Source organism: Octopus bimaculoides, chromosome 5 (genome assembly GCF_001194135.2).
Source record: "Octopus bimaculoides isolate UCB-OBI-ISO-001 chromosome 5, ASM119413v2, whole genome shotgun sequence".
Taxonomy (NCBI): domain Eukaryota; kingdom Metazoa; phylum Mollusca; class Cephalopoda; order Octopoda; family Octopodidae; genus Octopus; species Octopus bimaculoides.
The window spans coordinates 26,256,148-26,276,426 of record NC_068985.1 but is presented as its reverse complement, the minus strand read 5'-3'; the positions used below and the strand labels follow the sequence as shown (position 1 = coordinate 26,276,426).

General features: G+C 35.2%; 2 protein-coding genes across 3 annotated transcripts in view; one reads left to right on the top strand and one right to left on the bottom strand.

Annotated features, from left to right (window-relative positions):
• LOC106870171 (protein Hikeshi) overlaps window positions 1-6,322 on the top strand; it is a 13,173-nt gene extending 6,851 nt beyond the window's left edge. For both annotated transcript variants that reach the window (XM_014916168.2, XM_052968237.1), the window contains exons 3-4: window positions 3,666-3,770; window positions 5,380-6,322. In XM_014916168.2, the coding sequence (XP_014771654.1) occupies window positions 3,666-3,770; window positions 5,380-5,693 (419 nt within the window). In that variant the 3' untranslated portion in view covers window positions 5,694-6,322. The remainder of the gene's footprint in view (window positions 1-3,665; window positions 3,771-5,379) is intronic.
• Window positions 5,910-20,279, bottom strand: LOC106870170 (splicing factor C9orf78 homolog). The gene is made up of 9 exons (XM_014916167.2): window positions 19,959-20,279; window positions 16,699-16,810; window positions 15,838-15,899; window positions 15,456-15,536; window positions 13,945-14,010; window positions 12,681-12,812; window positions 10,984-11,120; window positions 10,035-10,142; window positions 5,910-8,301 (listed from the first exon to the last, which is right to left on the bottom strand). The coding sequence occupies exons 1-9, from the start codon at window positions 20,060-20,062 to the stop codon at window positions 8,216-8,218; spliced, it is 888 nt and encodes a 295-aa protein (XP_014771653.1). The 5' UTR covers window positions 20,063-20,279; the 3' UTR covers window positions 5,910-8,215.

Sequence of the window (20,279 nt, the reverse complement as noted above, 5' to 3'; positions counted from 1 at the left end):
TGTCAGTATCAAAATAAAAGTCAAAAATTCACAGTCAATGACATGATAGACCAATTACTACTGCTAAAGCTCTCTGTCTAATACTATTTTGGTTTGTAATATCAGCTTCAGAGTGATTAATATCTTTTATACAGCTTAAGATTATAGTAATCAGTGGTTTACTTACATTATATCAATGTATTGGTTTCTACCAATATATTGATACAATACAATATTGACACAACAATTACAAAGGGTGAAAGAAGATTTAGAGAAAACTTTCATACTTTAAAAAAAATTTCCTATTTACAATATATTGTCAATCATAATAATATTTGGTCTTCGATTGAATAAAATTAAAACTGCTTTTCTTTGTTAATCCCTACAAAAGTCTACTCCTGAGTGACAGACATAGTTATTTCTAACTGGTTCTGATACAGAAACAAAATTCCAGTAAAAATATTTCAGTAGAATTTCAATTTCATATTTGCAATTAAAAAAATCATTCAAAAATGATCTTAATTAATTTATGTAGAAATCAAAACGGCAAAGTTATCAGTTAGTTCAGTATCTGAAAGAGTATTTAAACACACACACAAACACACCCTCCATCTCTCTAGTGGTTTGTGTTAAGAGGGCATCCAGCCATAGAAAGCATGTCAAAGCTGACAGTAGAGCTTGGTGCAGTCTTGTGGCTCTCCAGCTCGCGTCAAACTGTCCAGTTGGTGCCAGCATGGAAAAAAACAGATGTTAAATAATGATAATGATATATATTTCATAAAATTTATATTGTAAAATTAACTGCTTTCAGTTTGACATTTATACAGAGATAGTTGAAAGTAACGATGTCTCCATGACAATACTTGGTAAGGTAAGGAATTTTGTAGCAGTCACCTGGAAGTGATAATGGTGAGAGGTGGTGGTGATGTGTTTAGTTGCTAAGGGGACTTAAGCATTTAGAACAATATAAGTGAAAGGAAAGACATAGATGAATCTGTTTGCTTCACTTATATTTAGCACAGATTCTATTTCCCTTCTCCCTTGAGGTCAGGCAAATTATATACATTGCTGACAATTACTGGTTGTGGATAGTTAAGCAGAAAATGGAAATATTCTGTGGTGAAAGAAAAGCTCTTAAATATATTATTCTTCAGAACACACTAATCTCTCTCTCTCTCTCTCTCTCTTCCTTTTTTTTTTTTTTTTTTTGACTGGAAAATAAATATACTTGGGTTTATGGATGTTAGGAAACACTTAAACTATTAAACTAAAATATTAGTATTTTGAGATGTGTGGGGGAGGGACAAGTTATCTTAGGTTTTTTTCATATTTTATATATTTTATTTCAGTCATTAGACTGCGGCCGTGCCAGGGCACTGCATTGAGAAATTTTAGTTAAATGAATCGACCCCAGTACTTTTTTTCTAAGCCAGGTACTTATTCTATCGGCCTCTTTTGCTGAACTGCTAAGTTATGGGGTCACAAACATACCAACACTGGTTGTTAAGCAGTGGTGGTGGATGAACATAGACACAAAGACACACGTAGATATATACATATACAGTGGGCTTCTTTCAGTTTCCATTTATCAAATCTACTCATAAGGCTTTGGTTTATCTGAAGCTATTGTAGAAGACACTTGCCCAAGGTGCCATGCAGTAGGACTGAACCTGGAACCATGTGGTTGAGAAGCACACTTCTTACCACACAGCCACTCCTAACAATCTAATGTATGCATATTTAACCAATAAGAAAAATGTTTAGTATGTTCAGCATAGCTTGCATTCCTTGGGTGAGTATCCCTTCTCTTTGAAATCTGTTTATCTTGATAGCTAAATGCATTGTTACCACCTCTCACTATCATCTCTCCCAGGTTACTGCTATAAAACTTCCTGCCATGCTACATTGGAGACATTGTCTCTCTCAATTATCTCTATGAGAGTAGAACAGAGACTATCCTTATAGCCAATGGTCTTTATTGCTGTTCTGAACCTCTTTGTAGGGAAACCCTTCCCTACACAGAGATATATACAACATCTTTAGCCAAGCATGTTTACCACTCAGAACAAATTCATGAGTAAGAATAAAGACCAATACAGGTTAGGGGAAACTCTTTAGTCCAATCATAGACTCTTGGTGCTGGTAACAATGAAATGTACCCTCTTTATCTTTTATAGTGGTTGTGATAGGATGGGTATCCAATTGTGTAAAAAGAGACAGGAACCAATGGAGACAATATAGTGTGGACTACTTTTTCAGGGTCGTTCTCTCTAGAGCCACCAACACAATAAAGTATATCCAATCTATGCCATAAAATAGTTTGTAAAAACTGCCCAAAATAAGGACATATCACACAAGACTGCAATGGATGGCAAGACAGAGTATGGGAAACGGCAAGATAAAGAAATGCAGCCAGGTCAAGCAGCAGGCTTACTTGTCTAGAAATTCTGTAGTCCTCTTCACATGGAACAATCTTTCTAGTGTTGGCAGCATGACAAAATGCACCTACTGCACCCTCTGAAGTAGTTGATGATAAGAAAGACATCCAGACATGGAATCCATGTCAAAAATAGAAGACACATGCAAGACAAGGACTCTGCTGACTACATCGTAGGTTTCCCATTTAAGAAGATAGTAATTTTTTTTTCTACTCTAGGCACAAGGCCCGAAATTTTGGGAGAGGGGCCAGTCGATTAGATCAATCCCAGTACGCAACTGGTACTTAATTTATCGATTCCAAAAGGATGAAAGGAAAAGTCAACCTCGGAATTTGAATTCAGAATGTAAAGACATGAAATACCGCTAAGCATTTCGCCCCGTATGCTAACGTTTCTGCCAGCTCGCCGCCTTAAGAAGATAGTAATTCTGAATAAGAACTGATACAAATCACGACAACCTATCCAACCCTTGCTTGCATGGAAAAAAAAAAATTATGATATTGTTTATTTTACCTGTATGTGAAATAATTTTAACTCTCTGTTTTTCCATTTTTTTGTTCAACAAATATTCAGTTACAAAATTTGTAGACTTCATTTCATTTCTACTTTTTAACATTGTATAATATTTATGACAACATACTCCAGTCTGATGCATTATATTGTCAGCACTAGTTGAATGCTGTCATACTTTGGCTGATGCTGCATGTAATATAGTACATTGCTCCACCTACAGGGTAGCAACATGTGGAATAAGCCGCTATAACTAAAGAACAAAACCATAGACTGACTTTACATGACAAATTATTGTATGGCCTTTATCACTGTATCAAACGGACTATCAGATGTTGTTATACACTACTGGTCACAAGGCACTTCCCTGCATTGGTATAGCTGTCAAATAATGTCATCCCATTGGCTAAGCAAGCAGGCCAATATTCCCCTTGATTGGAATGCCAGTCTGTCACAGGGTTAACCATTTACAGCTGAGTGGACTGGAGCATCATGAAATGAAGTGTTCTGCTTAAGAACACAACATTCTGCTGGTCTGGGAATCAAAACCATGATCACATAGCCTAGAAAACAAACAAATATTTATGAATGTTTTAACTCTATTAAGAATCTTATATTATTGTAACCTTGCTGAGAGACAGCCATCATCTTACCATTTGAAATATTTTGTGGTGGGGGTGTTTTTTTTAAATCTTTTTTTACCTTGTATAAAACTAGTTTTTATTTGATTATTTGCAGTATACTTTTCTTGGCCCAGTATTAGTGGACCCAGCTGGATTCTCCTTGGTCACATCACTAATATTAAACCAAGTGCCATCTTTAAAGTATCTAAATTAAAATCAAGTAAGTTTCCTTTTGTTAGTGGTCTATATTATTATTTTTTTCTTCACTGTTTTATATTTAGTGTGTGAGAATAGTGATGGATATTTGCCTCTTTTAACCATGAAAACTGGAACCTGTTTCTCATCCAATTGAGACAAGTAGAGTTGTGTACCTCATTTAAAGCACTCATAGTGACTAATAAGTATTGAACTGAAGATGTGTGGTTAGTAGTCTCACACCTTCATCTCACAGCCATTGTACCTCTCTCATTAGTTCAATACATTATAAGAGAGCACTAGGGTTGATGTAATCAACTAGCCCCCTCCCCACAAAATTTCAGACCTTAAGCCTGTCATAGGAAGGATTATTTATATACATTATAAAGAGTAATGGATTGACAGAATCAAACTCCTCAACCACACACATATATATAACAGGCTTCCTGAGAAACTGATTTATGGAAAGATTTGTCCTCTTGCTTAATAGGAACAAATCTGTAGTTAAATATTTATTGTATGAATTCTTGTTGTTTGTGAAAGAATTGATTTATCAAAGCTGTATAGATTTATATCTTCGGATCTGTTCAGCTTCGATCACAGATTTTTTAAATATATTTTAAAAATGAAACAGTTTGAAACTTCATATACTGATGTAATTTCTCATGCTGAACATGGCTTACTTTCAACATTTTTGACAAAATTTCATATTTTAGAAGTTATTTTGTGTTAAAGTTGTCATATTTGGGTAATTTTAACCAATCAACGACGTGTAGTCAGCTGAAGAAAGTTACTGCTGTTTGCGATAGTAATCGAAGAGGAACAACTTCTGGGTCATTTCTACTGTGACCACTCTGTTCTGTTTTATGTTTGTTTACTGCCTGTGTTGCATTTTACATGCTTTGCTATTTTTTTTTTTTTTGGCTCTTGTGTCAGAGTAACCAGTAAACATCGAAGAATCAACACCAAGAAGGAAGAAATATTATTTACATATATTTATTCGTTTGCCTGACATGTAGTTAGAAATATAGCAGTAATTATAGTGGCAGTGACAAGTTCGCTCGCTGCTTGGTAGTTGATAGTATAGAAGTGGCTGTCTGCCAGTAGAGAGGGAAAGAGTAAGGAATGCATGGTGCTGACTAGAATAGAAGAAAGCTTCTCTTTTGTGTCAGCTATGACCAAGGAGCAGCACTTTCCCTATGACCTTCACTTGACATACGAATAGAACAGAGTGGTGACATTTAGTAGAGATGACCCAGAAGTTGTTCCTCTTCAATTACTATCGTAAACAGCAGTAGCTTTCTTCAACTGAATACACGTTGTTGACTGGTTAAAATTACCCAAATACAACAAATTTAACATGAAATAGCTTCTAAAATACGAAATTTTGTCAAAAATGTTGAAAGTGAACCATATTCAGCATGAGAAATTACAACCAGTATCCAAGTTTCAAACTGTTTAGTTAAAAAAAAAAATAATTAAAAAATCTGTGAGCGAAACCATATAGATCCATATTTTCTTTATCTGTTCAAAATGTGCTTGTTATAGCATCTTAAGTTTATTATTGTTTTTGAAAAGACTTTACTTCTCAACATACTTTTTGATCTAAATTTCTTTCCTTATTTTTATTTCAGCGGAAGCATCTCTAAATCCATTTGGAGTTATGGCAAGTCAACCAGTAAATGTATCACAAATTGGAATATCTGTTGAACCACTTCAAGACTTATCTCAGCAGACACCTGCAACATCTGCAGCAGTGTCAAACCTTGAACCATTTATGGATTTCTCAAAGAAAATGGTTGAAAATTTGTTCAATTTTGCTTCATCGTTTGCTTGCAAAGCTCCTATGAATCCATCCGAATCATATATTCCATTTAGTACTCTTGAAAAATGGTACAGTAACTTTCTTCGAAAGATGCAGCAAGATCCATATTTCTGGCGATCGTAGTATTGTATCTCCTAGCAATTATAAATTAATTTAACTTTTTATATTATTGCTACTGAATTCATTTTATCTCTTCCCCACCCCCATTATGGCTGCAAAATGTTTTGACAAGAATAACGCAAGAAAATTTTAGCTTCCTTAAATTTAATTTTAATTTGTTAAGCTTTAAAGCTTAATACATTTGAAAGGTCATCAGTAAATAAGTTACTAAAACAAGGAAACAGATAAAAATAGGTGTTTATTCAGTTGCAAGCTTTGCTATTGTATGGGACATCATTTTCTTACACGTTTACTCTTTTCTAAAGACCAATCTACTCTTAACAGAGTTAACTACCATTTCATCTATTTCTTTAATGACACCAGTTTCACACGAACTAGTCATTTAAAAAAAATTTTTTTTACTCATGTCACGTTACTTTCTTAAGAATAACTTAAAGTCTCTAAATGTCTCACCCAATACTTTTTTGTTAAAAAAATCCAATTGTGATTGAAATCAATAGTACACATTAATGCTGGGAGATAAAGTTTTGTATGACTTTTGACATACTGCATTCTAAAAGGCTCCTTAAAACTATATTTTATAAAGTTTGATCCTATTCATCTAATAAACAGAAATTTTTACACCATGTTAACTGGGAGACTTAAATGTACTTTTTGTTTTTAAATTTAAAAAATATGTTGTTGATTTGGTTACTTGTTATCAGGTGTCAACTACTAATGCTGACCTTTCTGGGCATTTGAAAGCATGCATTTTTAATGTGCTCTTACTGCTTACTCTTGTGCAACTGCTATATATGAAATCTTCCTCTTTCAGCACGTCTGTGACCTCACTGCATCTTTTGTGTCCATAGTTGACATTGGATATTTGATATAGAGTTCCTACCTACTCCTTTTCTGCATATTATGCTTGGCTTCTTTCCAGACGGTGGTAGAGTTCTGTTTTCTCACCTAACTAAAGCTTTTGTCCTGAATATGTTTACTCTTAAGTCTCTTGATTCTAGGCACAGCCTCCACATTCAGAATTTTTCCTCTAATTCTTCAACTGATTCAGATATTAAAAACTAGCATACAACAATTCCAATGGGATGCCTGTCTTGAACTTCTCATTTGTAATCTGGTGGATTATAATAAACAAGCAGACTACAAGCCAAGCATTGATGGACATCTGCCTTTATGCTAATTTCATTACTGAACTTGTTGGCTGCTCTCCTTCTGTTGACAGCAACCCTGTACATGGTTTTTCGCAACTCTCATATGCCATTTTTTTGCATCCTGTTTTCTTAGTGGCCACCAAATTGTAGTTGTATCTCACAGAAAAAGGTATCGGTAGTTTGCTGTACTGGTACAAACCTGAACTGCATCACATTTAAGCTAATTCTTCTCAATAAATTGTGCTATGAGTCTCTCTGCTATTTTCATAGACAATTCTTTCTAGGATATCTCCTTTGCCCTTGTAAGAGTTGACAATGATACCACTGTGCCAGTTATTGGGGATGACATCTCCCTGTACTACTCAGTTGACTATGTGAGTATCCTGCTTTGCCAGACATTTTCAACATCTTGACAACTATACCTGATGGTTCTGCTTTTCACCTTCCCTTCATATCCTTGATTGTCCTTTTGATTTTATAGCTAATCTCTCTGCTGGGTCTGTTTGGGTTAATCCTCACTCTGTTCTATGTATTCTCTTCATTCAGCAACTGCTCGTATAGCATTTCTATGCCTCTTTCTTCTCGGAGTCAATAAGAGCTAATGCAGTACTATAATTATGTATACACTTTTCACAAGCTCCCTTCTGATTTACATTGCCATTGTTTTACAATTCCAAACATTCAAACTTCACAACATAGAACCTTCACAGACTTCTTACTTTCAGCTTCTCTCCTTATTTGTTATGTGTTATTTAGGTACCTGATATTGTTCACTGCACCCCTCCCCTTCTTTCCTATCTTGTCTTTTACGGATCTCTACCACCATGTCACACTCTGCCTATTTTGGAGCCTTCTGTTGTGTCTGGAATATTAAATGCTTCAAGAATTGACATTTTTTTGTTTGTTTTATTAAATACTAATGAAGAAATTGAATAAGCAAAATATTGCTCTTATTCTTAACACTTCAATATTAAGTTTAAAGTCTACTAGAAACATTGCTTTGTATTTTATTATTGGATAAAACACTATTTTTCTCATAAACCTAGAACCTTGAGAGAGAAAAAAAGTTATGCTAGTTAATATTTGTTGTTTTACTTCTGCTTAAAACAGCTAAGTTTTAAGTTAAAGAATAAAATACTCTGTTTACAAATTTACTGTACTGGAACTGTGTAAGAAAGGATATCAATTATATAAGACATATTTCATGAGTAAATTAACATATTTAATAAGTTGTAAATTTAGATGAATATTTATCTACAGAAATTATCAAAAGTTTACAACGAATGTAGATGAACATCTCAGTCACATGAGTTGTGAATGATGTTAGGCCATCAAACATACAGAAAGAAAAGTTTTCAAATGTTTTATGTTTGCTTAATAACGTCTCATTTGTTTCTTAAATCTTTCATAATGGAAGTCATCGGTTGCCTTTTCCTCAGGTTCAACTGTAACTCTTCTAGCTGTAAAATAGAATACAAGAGAAATGTTTACAATAAAATTAGCTTCAATAAGATTTCAGACAATCATTTATGCTATTTGTATCTGACATTGTTTGATAGTTGTGTCATTGTCATACAAGCAGTGTCAGTCATTTCCAATATTCTGCATAATCATGTCTGATCATAGGCAAATATCTTGCATGGAAACAACTGAGTGTTGGTTACAGGATGGGCATCCAGACGTAGAAAATCTGCTTCAATAAACTCTAACCCATGCAAGCATGGAAAAGTGGACATAAAAATTATATTGATATATGTTTGATCAGAGCCCTTAGCCATCTCTAATCAGACAGGCCTATAATCAAAGGTATTCCAGCCATAATCATTCCATCTTTTTTTGTCAGACATAATGTGTCAAAAACTATATTCTCTTGTGTATCCTCTTTTAAGATTTAGCTGTTATACTTAGCAGGCTGAGCAACCACACACACAGATCCTTTGCAGGTGTTTGTATTCAATTTGCTGGAGAGTTGTGTGATAGATACACTGCTTAGAGAAAAGCTAACCATATTCAATTTATCTTTTAAAATTGCAACGCTTCACACTTAGAAAAGTGAAAAGTTATATTTTCACACTAAGTGATAGAAGAAAATAACAGACATGAAGAACCAGGTGAATACCTTCAACTGGAAGTTTGTTCCTGATTCATCATCATCATCGTTTAACGTCCGCTTTCCATGCTAGCATGGGTTGGACGATTTGACTGAGGACTGGTGGAACCCGAAGGCTACACCAGGCTCCAATCTGATTTGGCAGAGTTTCTACAACTGGATGCCCTTCCTAACGCCAACCACTCCGAGAGTGTAGTGGGTTCTTTTACGTGCCACTGGCATGATGGCCACAAGATTATTATTAGTCAATAAAACAGAGCTTAAATTTACAAAGAGGACTTCAAATCTTCCCTTTCCTCCCTATTTTTTCTTTCTTTTGTTCAATGTTTGTACAGATTCTCACTCCTCCACCACATAAACAGAAACTATATTTTATTCATATGAAAAATAGGATCAGTTCATTTTTGGTAGAAAGTACACAAGATTCTCTCTTTATGTGCCATGCTTATTGGCATTGATAATCATGAGCTTTCATGCCATCTTGTTCTATACACAACTTTGCATGTTGTTGAGCTGGTTTTTTCTGAAGCCAACTGCTAATGTTATCTATATCTTCTTTCTCTATCTTCCCCAACCTATTTTTGTTTTCTTTTTTTCTCAGCTGTCACAAATGCTTTCTAACCAACAGTCATAAAAATCATTTGTTCATATACAGTAATTGGTCCTGCAGTGTTTTACTTGCAAAAATTTGATTAAAAAAAACAAAAAAACATTCCCAATGGCTCAGTTGAGTTAACTGTAAAATAGACACCACAGTGAGATATAATCCATTGTTGGAGTCAACAGAACCTCTGTAAATGAGGGTTTCATTAGCTCACAGAGCTGAGCTTAAATTGTTCCATGAATATAAAATAGATATATAAATATAAATAATTATAGAAATTTACTAATGTAGGTATCCATTTTATCAATGTTATCTCACACATAAATTATCTACCAAAATATCAATATTTGCCATTCCCACATACTTTATTATTTAACTAGCTTCATAATGCTATGACCCATCTAACCAGTTTTATTAAAATTTTATTTAGCTCTTACACAGATATCATTGTATGATAAAATAAATGAATTACAACTCACATTTTTTATCCATTTCACCAATTTTCTCAGCATCTCCCACTCTGAGAAGCTTTGGTTTCAGAAGCAAATGCTTGTCTTTTAATCGAGGTCCACTTTCTTCAATTGTAACTATAAATAGAAACAGGAAAAAAAGCAGAGAATGACAAAATATGGTTTTAAACATTTCAGTGTTTATATAATATTACCAATACTTTAAGCAATTTCCATAAAATAACAAATGTTTGTGCATAAAATAAACGGAAATTAATAATTCTTCATTCATTGCTGCTAATAATTTTGGTAAAAGACCAATTGTCACATTCCAGGGTCTTTTGCCTGCTTAAAAAAAATATTCATATGACATCATGCAGGTGCAGACATACCAGTATTATTAAGATTGCTTGCCACCTAAATGGTTTCAGGTTCAATCTCATGGCATGGCACCTTATATTATAGCTCAGGGCCAACCAAAGCCTTGCCAGTGTATTTGATAGATGGGAACTGAAAGAAGATCATTGTGCATGTGTGAGTGTGTGTTTGTGTCTTGACACTGTGTGACAGTAGTAAATGAATGTCGCTGTGATATTCATTCATTTCCAAATTTTCTGTGAAAACGTGTCTGGCCATGGCGAAATATTACCTTGCTTGGAAATAGGTGATGGTGGGTGACAGGAAGGACATCTGGCCATCAAAAATCTACCTCACTGAACTCCATTTGATAAAAAGTGGACATTAAAACGATGAAGACATACATAAACATTCTATTACTGTTAAGCAAGGAAACCTGAATAGATACAGGTTTTAAAAAGCTCAACATAGAGGAGATTTTTGAAAAATATATAGTTACTGATAAAAAACAAAAAAACAAGTACAGAGCAAATTAATTAAGGCAGTCACTCATACTTTAGTCATGCTGAAATGAGAATGTAAGAGGAAAAAGATAAACAAAGAAGTAACTTTAGATATTTACAGCGATTGTGTTGTACAAAATTCACAGCCATATTTGTAGGAACAAATTCAGAGACTTCACTGTCTTTCTTCTTCATCATTTCTTGAACAAGCTTCTGTTTGGCATCTTCTGTATGTTCAATGTTTCTAATTTTAGCACTGTAAAAAATAATACAAGTGAAATACTGGTTTCAAATTTTGGCATCACACCAGCAAGTTTGAGGGAGGGAGTAAGTTAATTACATTGACCCCATTGCTCAGATGGTACTTATTTTATTGACCCCGAAAGGATGCAAGGTAAAGTCAACATCAGTAGGATTTGAACTCAAAACATGAAAATGGATTAAATGCTGTTAAGCATTTTGCTCGGCATGCTAACAATTCTGCCAGCTCGCTGCTTTATGCAAGTGAAATATTAACAAAAGAGATAGTTATATTTAAAAGGCGCAGTAATAGAACTGATTTTGTAATCTAAGGATTTGATTTACAGTGTCTTTCTTTCTTTTTATTTAATAAAGAAGTACTGTCTTGAGTCTGAGGACTAACAAGGGCCACAGTTTCCATGGCATACAAGTGACTCAAGGCACAAAATTTCTCCAGAACAGGATGCTAGTCCATCACATGGTTATCCTTTACAGCTGAGTGGACTGGAGCAATGTGAAATGAAGTGTTTTGCTCAAGAACACAATGCACCACCCAGTACAGGAATTGAAACCATGATCTTGAAATCGTGAGTACGACATGTAAACAACTGGGCCATGTACCTTCACTTAGTCAAGAAGCACCAATGTCCTTTTTTTCAGAGCCCCTAAGATTGGCAAGAAGAAGAAAAGTTATCTCTAAACTAGAAACACAGCATGAACGCTAGCTACAGAATGGACCCTATTAAAGGCACCCAAGAGCCAGGTCAGGTATGAGGGTATGTGCATGTCTGAGTCAGTGTGAATGTTTACATTCTGCACTGAGCTGAGGGTTGGTGTCATCTGTTGATATTTCCAGGTCAACAAATTGTCCAGTGGTTCTGTTCTTTTGAAGATGAGTGGAACAAAAAATCTCTTACTAAAAACCAGGAAAGAAATAGTGACAGAAAGGCCATCCAGGTAAAAACAATGCCTTGATAATATGCTTTCATTTAACCTATGTTGCAATGGAAAGAAAAACATGCATAAAATGAGCACAGGAGTAGGTGTGTGGTAAGTAGCTTGCTTCCCAACCACATGGTTCCGGGTTCGTTCCCACTGCGTGGCACCTTGGGCAAGTGTCTTCTACTATAGCCTCGGGCTGACCAAAGCCTTGTGAGTGGATTTGGTAGACAGAAACTGAAAGAAGCCAGTCGTATATATGTATGTGTGTGTATATGTTTGTGTGTCTGTGCTTGTCCCCACAACATCGCTTGACAACCGATGGTGATGTGTTTACGTCCCCATAAGTTAGTGGTTCGGCACAAGAGACTGATAAAATAAGTACTAGGCTTCCAAAGAATAAGTTCTGGGATCGATTTGCTCGACTGAAGGCGGTGCTCCAGCATGGCCGCAGTCAAATGACTAAAACAAGTAAAAGAAAGAAAGAAAGAAAGAAAAAAAGGATCTCAGAAATTCATGATAAATATACTAGACTCATGATTACAAAGAATAACTTGATAGGTATTTCAAGGAAGGCAGTTAAATTTTCATTACAATATATATATTTATATATAAAGAATTTAAATTTGCCACATACTCAATTCCAAGGTCAATTTCTGGAATCCCAGACAGCATCTGATTTGACAACATGTCTTCACTTTTCTTTGTAGATGATTCAACTTTTAGGTTTTCAGGAAGTTGGTAAAGTGCATCTTCTGCATGAGCTTGTCTGTTGAAAAAAAAATTAAAGATTAAATTGAAAGTAAAATGACAACTAGAAATTTATAAACCACTAAAATAAATTGTGATAAATAATTCTAAAATTATCACAATTCTTAAAATAAGCTTAGATACATATCTACTGACTTTAGCCCTTTGCTCAAAATGGTGTCTAGGCCATTATTGAGTTCTTCCCATTTTATACATTGTCTTGATGTTCTTGAGGGAAAGCCTTCCTCTCTCTGATTATGTTGGTTTTGAATTGCCATTGATGCTTCTGTAACTTTGTTTTCTCTAAAGTAGAGGTGTTGGCCCTACACAAACCCATTTTGACCTATGGGAAGAGGGGGTTCATATTAGTCTGGCCTCTGTTATTTGACCTGTCCAACACAGGAGGAGCCCTTCTAGGAGATTGCACTCTTCTGGTATAGCTCTCAGTGATGTCAACACCACAAAAAGGACAAGACCTTGTGTTGGAAGTCAATCTCTAGCTTACTTGATGTAGTTCATGAAATTTTTATTACATATATTATAATTAGAATGATAAGCAACAAACAACTTTTCAAATATTTTCATATTTAGAACAACAGGAGCAGATGGGGCTGTGTGGCAAGAAGTTTGCTTCTCCACCAGTGCTGGATTAACCATTAAGCAAAATAAGCACATGCTTAGAGCATCAAGGGAAGGGGGACTCCACAGAAATGGTAAATGGTTTACGGTACAAAAGAAATCACTTTAAACTTGCTAAAAAAATATTCAAAGTGGTTTATATGACCGGAAATATAATTTCGAAATGTTTATGGTGTCATAGTAAGGATCTGATCAAAGCCTTAACAAATAAAAAGAAAGTGGGACAAAACTTTTCAAAAACAAATAAAATGGAAGTCATCGGCAGCGGCAGCTGTCGTCATCATCATCATCATTATTGTTTAACATCCGTTTTCCATGCTGGCATGGGTTGGATGGTTCGACTGGAGTCTGCAAAGCCAGGAGGCTGCACCAGGCCAAACATTTTCCATCTTACTATTGGTTTTGTTTCATTTTGAAAAGTAAAACTATTTTATAATTTTGTATTGTTATCAAGTTGGTGCCCCAGCATGGTCACAGTCTAATGACTGGAACAAATGAAAAAAAAAAATTACTTCTCTTGGCTTTTCTCTGTAACATGCCCTTTCTTCTTGGCCAATTCTTCCTCTACATATTTTAACCTATCAAAAAATGGAAAAAGAAAAGAAGGTACAAAAGTAGCTAAAAAAAATATTTCATTTTCTTTAAACCCTATAATATTACTGCATTACAGTTTTCAAGTGACACAAGCAAAAGAAATTGTTAATCCTTTTCTTACTATATTTCTTCATTTCGACTAATTTTGAAAATGATGAAGAATTCATAAAATAACCCAATTATTATTAAACCAGGGTTTGGAACATAAATTAACATGGAATTTTGATTGAAGGTTTTAATTTAGATCACTTTAAAACAGGAAGCTTGTATCATGAAACAAGGGGCAGTCTTGGGCAGGTTAATAAAAAAAAGGGTTAAAACATTTCATATCCATTTTTGAAATATCTGAGTGCAAGTGAAGGTACATACGTACATACATACATTCATACATACATACATCTCACCTGTTTAAAATTTAACCTGATGATGGTGGATTATTATATCATTGTCATCATCATCATCGTTTAACGTCCGCTTTCCATGCTAGCATGGGTTGGACGATTTGACTGAGGACTGGCAAGCCAGAAGGCTGCACCAGGTTCCAATCTGATCTGGCAGAGTTTCTACAGTTGGATGCCCTTCCTAATGCCAACCACTCTGAGAGTGTAGTGGATGCTTTTATGTGCCACCGGCACAAGGGCTAATCACATGGTACTGGCATATTATGATGTAATCTTTTATGACTGCATTAAATACACAAAGTTCTACCAAAACAGCTGTCATAAATTTTAAATGCCATTTATGTTTACTTCATATACATATACATATATATATATATATATATATTTAGTAGTTAAAAAAAAGGCGCATGACTCAGTGGTTAGAGTGTTGGGCTCACAACCATGAGGCAGTGAGTCCAATTCCCAGACTGAACTTTGTGTTGTGTTCTTGAGCAAGACATTTTATTTCACATTGCTTCAGTTCACTCAGCTGTAGAAATGAGTTGCAATGACACTGATGCCAAGTTGTATCAGTCTTTGCCTTTCCCTTGGATAACACTGGTGGCATGGAGAGGGGAGGCTGTTATGCATGGACGACTGCTGGTCTTCCATAAACAACCTTGCCTGGACTTGTGCCTCAGAGAGGAACTTTGTAGGTGCAATTCCATGGTCATTCATGACCAATGGGGGTCTTTACCCTTTGCCTGTTTTAGTTAAAAAAGGAGAAGACAAAATATTTCAGCTCTTTTCAGACGTCAAATGCATTATTTTGGACAAAAATGTAATCAAGATAGAAACAGTAAATACAAGATTGAAAGCCTTGCAATATTTAGCTTGATCCAGCAAACATCTGCCTATAGATGTTCAAATTAAGTGTCAACTACACTGACCTTAGAAGTGTGGTAGGTCTTAAAGACCACTGGCACTGCCATTCTTCTTCTGACTAACACACATGCACACACACAAAAAAACATTAAAATAATGCTTACATTTCTGCATCTTCGTCTCGAATGTTTGTCTCAGCAGCAAAAGCTGTTCCTATTGATTCTATATCACCTCCTTGCAGTGATCTGAAGATGAAATGTATAAATAATCACTCATATATTACCATATTAGTTATTAAATTATTTTAGTTTGTAGTTTGCTCTGGTAAAGCAATAATAATTAAATCATTATTGGAATAAACACTATTTTGATAAAATCAATAAAATAGTTAAAAAGTACTAACTCATCATTACTCTATTGCTCAAAATATATAATTCATTTTTTTCTCTAATATAACCAATGAAACCAATATGAACAAGTAAACAAAAATTAATCAATTATAAGCATTTCTAAATACAGATTGACATAAAATGAGATTGTGCTTACACACTGTTCTTTAAAGCTTTCATATCAACAATTCCACCAGTTTTCATTTTGAACGGGTCACTCTGGAAATGCATGGAAAATGGTGATCAATTTCTTAAAGACCTTTACAAATTATCAAACATTTTCAATGAACAAATTCCATAAATATGTTATGCTATGTGTAAATATACATATAAATTAAATACCAACTCAATGAAACTGATAACAAAAATATCATTTGACTTACATACCTATTTGACTTTGTTTTCAGATTTCTAATGGTTGTATGGTTAAGAATTTGCTTTGAAAGCACATAGCTTTGAGTTCAGTACCACTACACGACACTGTGAGAAACTGTGTTCTATAGTCTCAGGTTGACCAATATGAGAGAAATTGGTAGGTAGAAACTATACAGAGTGTTGTCATATATAAGTACATATGAATGTATGTAGGTAGGTATGTATGTATGTACATACATGTGTGTGTGTGTGTACGTGTGTGTTGCCATCTGTATCTTGACATTGAACATTTAACAGAGACAATGTCATTACTAATAGGGCAAGGCTAATCATTGTTGGTGTCTATAATAAGAGCATGTCTAACCATTCAATAGTTTGTTACCAATCCTTACTTAGAAATGAATAAGGATTGGCAAAAGGAAAGACATCCAAACATAGAATTCTGCCTCAGCGATTCTCATCTAATCCACGTTAGCGTGGAAAAAGCTAACACCATGACAATGGCCTCCTTCTCAAATATTCAAACCAGAAAATGTTTATTCATAGATATTTAACCAATGATGGGAAGATGAAAAAAAAAATAAAAATAAAAGAAATTATTAAGAATATTTAAAAGAATAAATAAGTAAACAGTTACACATACAGCTTCAATTTCATCCTTTTTTGTACTTTTACCAAAGGCTAAACTGGCTGCATTAACTCCTCTTGGTTTTTCTCTCAATTTCTGAAGCAATTTTATATCAATCATACTGCTTCTGCAATAAAATCCATGTAACATTTCTAAGTGAATACCACAGAAAACATTTAAAAAATATAATTACATAGTGTTTGTGTGTATATGTTGATATGCATGTCAAAAGCTAAAAGAATTATATTTTCAGTTGGTATTTTTGTATTTTCTTAGTTTTAAATTTTTATCCGATTATTTAATATTTTCCTATTGGTGCTTTATGTTTTACTTGGAGTAACAATGTCAGTTGCAGCATCAATATGTCAAGCCCTACTCAGACTCACCCTCTGGATGAAAATATTTGTTTTAATGGTCCTACACAGAAACTCAGCTTGAGAAGACCTGTTGAGGCAAGCGAAAGTGAAATCGTGATGGCACCTGTGCCCTGGCACATGTAAGGACATTCGAGCGAGATCGTTGCCAGTGCCGCTGGACTGGCTCCTGTGCAGGTGGCACGTAAAATACACTATTTTGAGCGTGGCTCTTGCCAGTACTGCCTGACTGGCCTTCGTGCCGGTGGCACATAAAAGCACCCACTACACTCTTGGAGTGGTTGGCGTTAGGAAGGGCATCCAGCTGTAGAAACTCTGCCAAATCAGATTGGAGCCTGGTGTAGCCATCTGGTTTCACCAGTCCTCAGTCAAATCGTCCAAGCCATGCTAGCATGGAAAGCGGACGTTAAACGATGATGATGATGATGGTACTTTATGTTTTACTTGAAGTAATAATGTCAGTCGCAACATCAATACGTCAAGTCCTACTCAGACTCACCTTCTGGATGAAAGTATTTGTCTTAATGGTTGTTGCTGTTTAGCCCCAAATAAACCTGATCAAGCAAACCTATGATCAAAGGCATTCTGGTCCTTACCCATCCACTCTTTATTCAGACAGTGTATCTAGGACTGCATTATAAAATGGGTAATTTCATTTTTTAAAACAGTAGGGTTTGATTTGAGAGAGATTTTGCTGCTTTTACTATAAAGTTGAGGTTATGTCATTACAGTTAATATAATGGGATTTTGTTGTCTTTTTTCTTTTCTTTTTTTTTTTGAGAGAGAGAGAGAGAGAGAATAAGGACATTGATAATATGTTTCTCATTGGCAGGAAATCTTTGCAGCATTTACTCCTTTTTTAAAAAAGATAAGCATTACAACACAAATATGAAATTTTGGGGTATCTATTTTAAATGTCAATAACGGGTAACCAAAACGAAAGATGAATCTATTTTTAGTGAGGAACAAAGAAGAGATGCACCACCACTTCAAGCAACGCCAAAGTGTTACATTCCAGGTGTGTTCAATGAATCATTAAAAGATTTAGCTTAAAAATGCTCACAACTTTCCGGACAACCTAATATTTCTAAAACTGGCACTCCATGTTACGACGATGAGGATTCCAGTTGATACTACATGTGAAATTAACATGCAAGTGGCTGAGCACTCCACAGTCATGCATACCCTTAACATAATTTTCAGGGTGATACAGAATGTGACGTGGTTGGCCCTTTGAAATACAGGTACTACTTATTTTTGTCAGCAGAGTGGACTGGAGCAATATGAAATAAAGTGTCCTGCTCAAGGACATAGCATGCCACCAGGAATCGAATACACGACCTTATGATTGTGAACCGATTGCTTTAACCACTAAGCCACGTACCTTCACACTATTTCTAATATCAAATTATATTAGCATAATATTTAATGAAAGATTGCAACAAGAAACTAAAATAAGATGCTTAGTGACATTTTATCCATCCTTACGTTATGAGTTCAAATTCTGCTGAGGTCGACATTGCCTTTCATCCTTTTGGGGGTCAATAAATTAAGTACCAGTGAAACACTGGGGTCGATATAATCGACTAGTCCCCTCCCCACAAATTTCAGGCCTTGTGCCTGTAGTAAAAAGGATTATTATTATTATTATTGCTTAGTTAGGGGAAAGATTAGTATGCATAATTTCAGGACTGATGGAGTGAGAGGGAGAACTATTCTCAAAAACAGGGACCGGCCGCAAATACCTATGTATTACGAGGCACTGTCATGGTATTAGCTGTCAGAAGTGAAAGTAGAAAAATCTGACAAGGAACGTTACTGCTGGTTTGAGTTGATTCTTTGGCTACTGACAGCTAATACCATGACTGGCCGGAGCGAGCTATCTGTCTGTCTCTCTCTATCTATCTATCTATCACTCGAAAGTTATTGGAACAAATTTGACACCTATATCCATGCGTTTGAAATCACACAGAGTATAAGGGTACTACTAAAGCAGAGTGGTCCCGAACGCGCAGTCGCGCGTCCGCGCTAGCTAGTCGTGAGTGGTCGATCCTATTATTTTTAAACTTCAAACTTCATTTGTTTTCTATTTTGATAAATTCTCTGTTGAAAATTATATTTTTATATTTTAAATAATTTGCAATTTCAGAAAATATATATTAAATTTGCGTTTTCTAATTTGATAAATTCTACGGACACAAACAGAGGTGAACGAGTGATAGATAGATAGATAGATAGAGAGAGAGAGAGAGATAGAGAGATAGTGAGATAGACAAACAGACAGATAGATAGCTCCGGCTAGTCAGTAGCCAAAGAATCAACTCAAACCAGCAGTAACGTTCCTTGTCAGTTCTACTTTCAATTCTGACAGCTAATACCATGACAGTGCCCAAATATATGTATATATTTGTGTGTGTGCCTGTGTTTGTCCCACCAAGCCCTATCTTTCTCCATTCCTAAACAGTTGACAGCATTCCTAGTGATCAGTCACATTTACGGAAACCTCATCTGGGAGCATCTTTGTGATCGCTCGACCTGTTTGAAATAGCAGCCAACGATTCTCAAACTATATAATGCATTTTTAAATACATAGTAGCGCAAAAAGAATGAGATGCCCAAAGTTGAATATGCCTTTGATTATAGATATGTTCAATCTGCAAGCTTAGAACTAAAAACATTTCGTTAAAGTATCAAGAATACATGTACATGTACTCTGCAATTAAATAACAACCTCCACGGACAGGTTAATTTACATTTTGCTAGATAATAATTCGCATAAATGTATAAATGCCATAGGGAGACGAATATATACACACGAGAATTATTTGGTGTTTATAACTTCTTGTAAGCTTTCGAATAATTACATCCCTAAGTAAAATATAAGATACTTAATAGGCTTACTTAATTTGATCCGTATTCCCAGATTCAGCATCTTCATCAGCACTTTCGGATGACGATGAACATCGCCGTTTGCGAAAATTACGTTTTTGTTTACTAGAAGACATGTTAATATTTCTAATTTAACTTATTGACAGAAGATTGACTTCAATTCTTGCGGTGTCAGCAAATCTCAATTCCTATTGTATATATGATCCGCAGTGGAGGCACAATGGCCCAGTGGTTAAGGCAGCGGACTCGCGGTCATAGGATCGCGGTTTCAATTCCCAGACCGGGCGTTGTAAGTGTTTATTCAGCGAAAACACCTAAAGCTCCAAGAGGCTC

Bases quoted from the DNA above. Each gene is read 5' to 3' on its own strand.
- LOC106870170 (XM_014916167.2), bottom strand. From the start codon at position 20,062: ATGTCTTCTAGTAAACAAAAACGTAATTTTCGCAAACGGCGATGTTCA. The intron at 14,011-15,455 runs GTAAGCATTATT...ATTTTTTGATAG, and splicing joins CGAGACGAAGATGCAGAAAT to GTTAAAATATGTAGAGGAAG. The intron at 8,302-10,034 runs GTGAGTTGTAAT...TCTATTTTACAG, and splicing joins TGGTGAAATGGATAAAAAAT to CTAGAAGAGTTACAGTTGAA.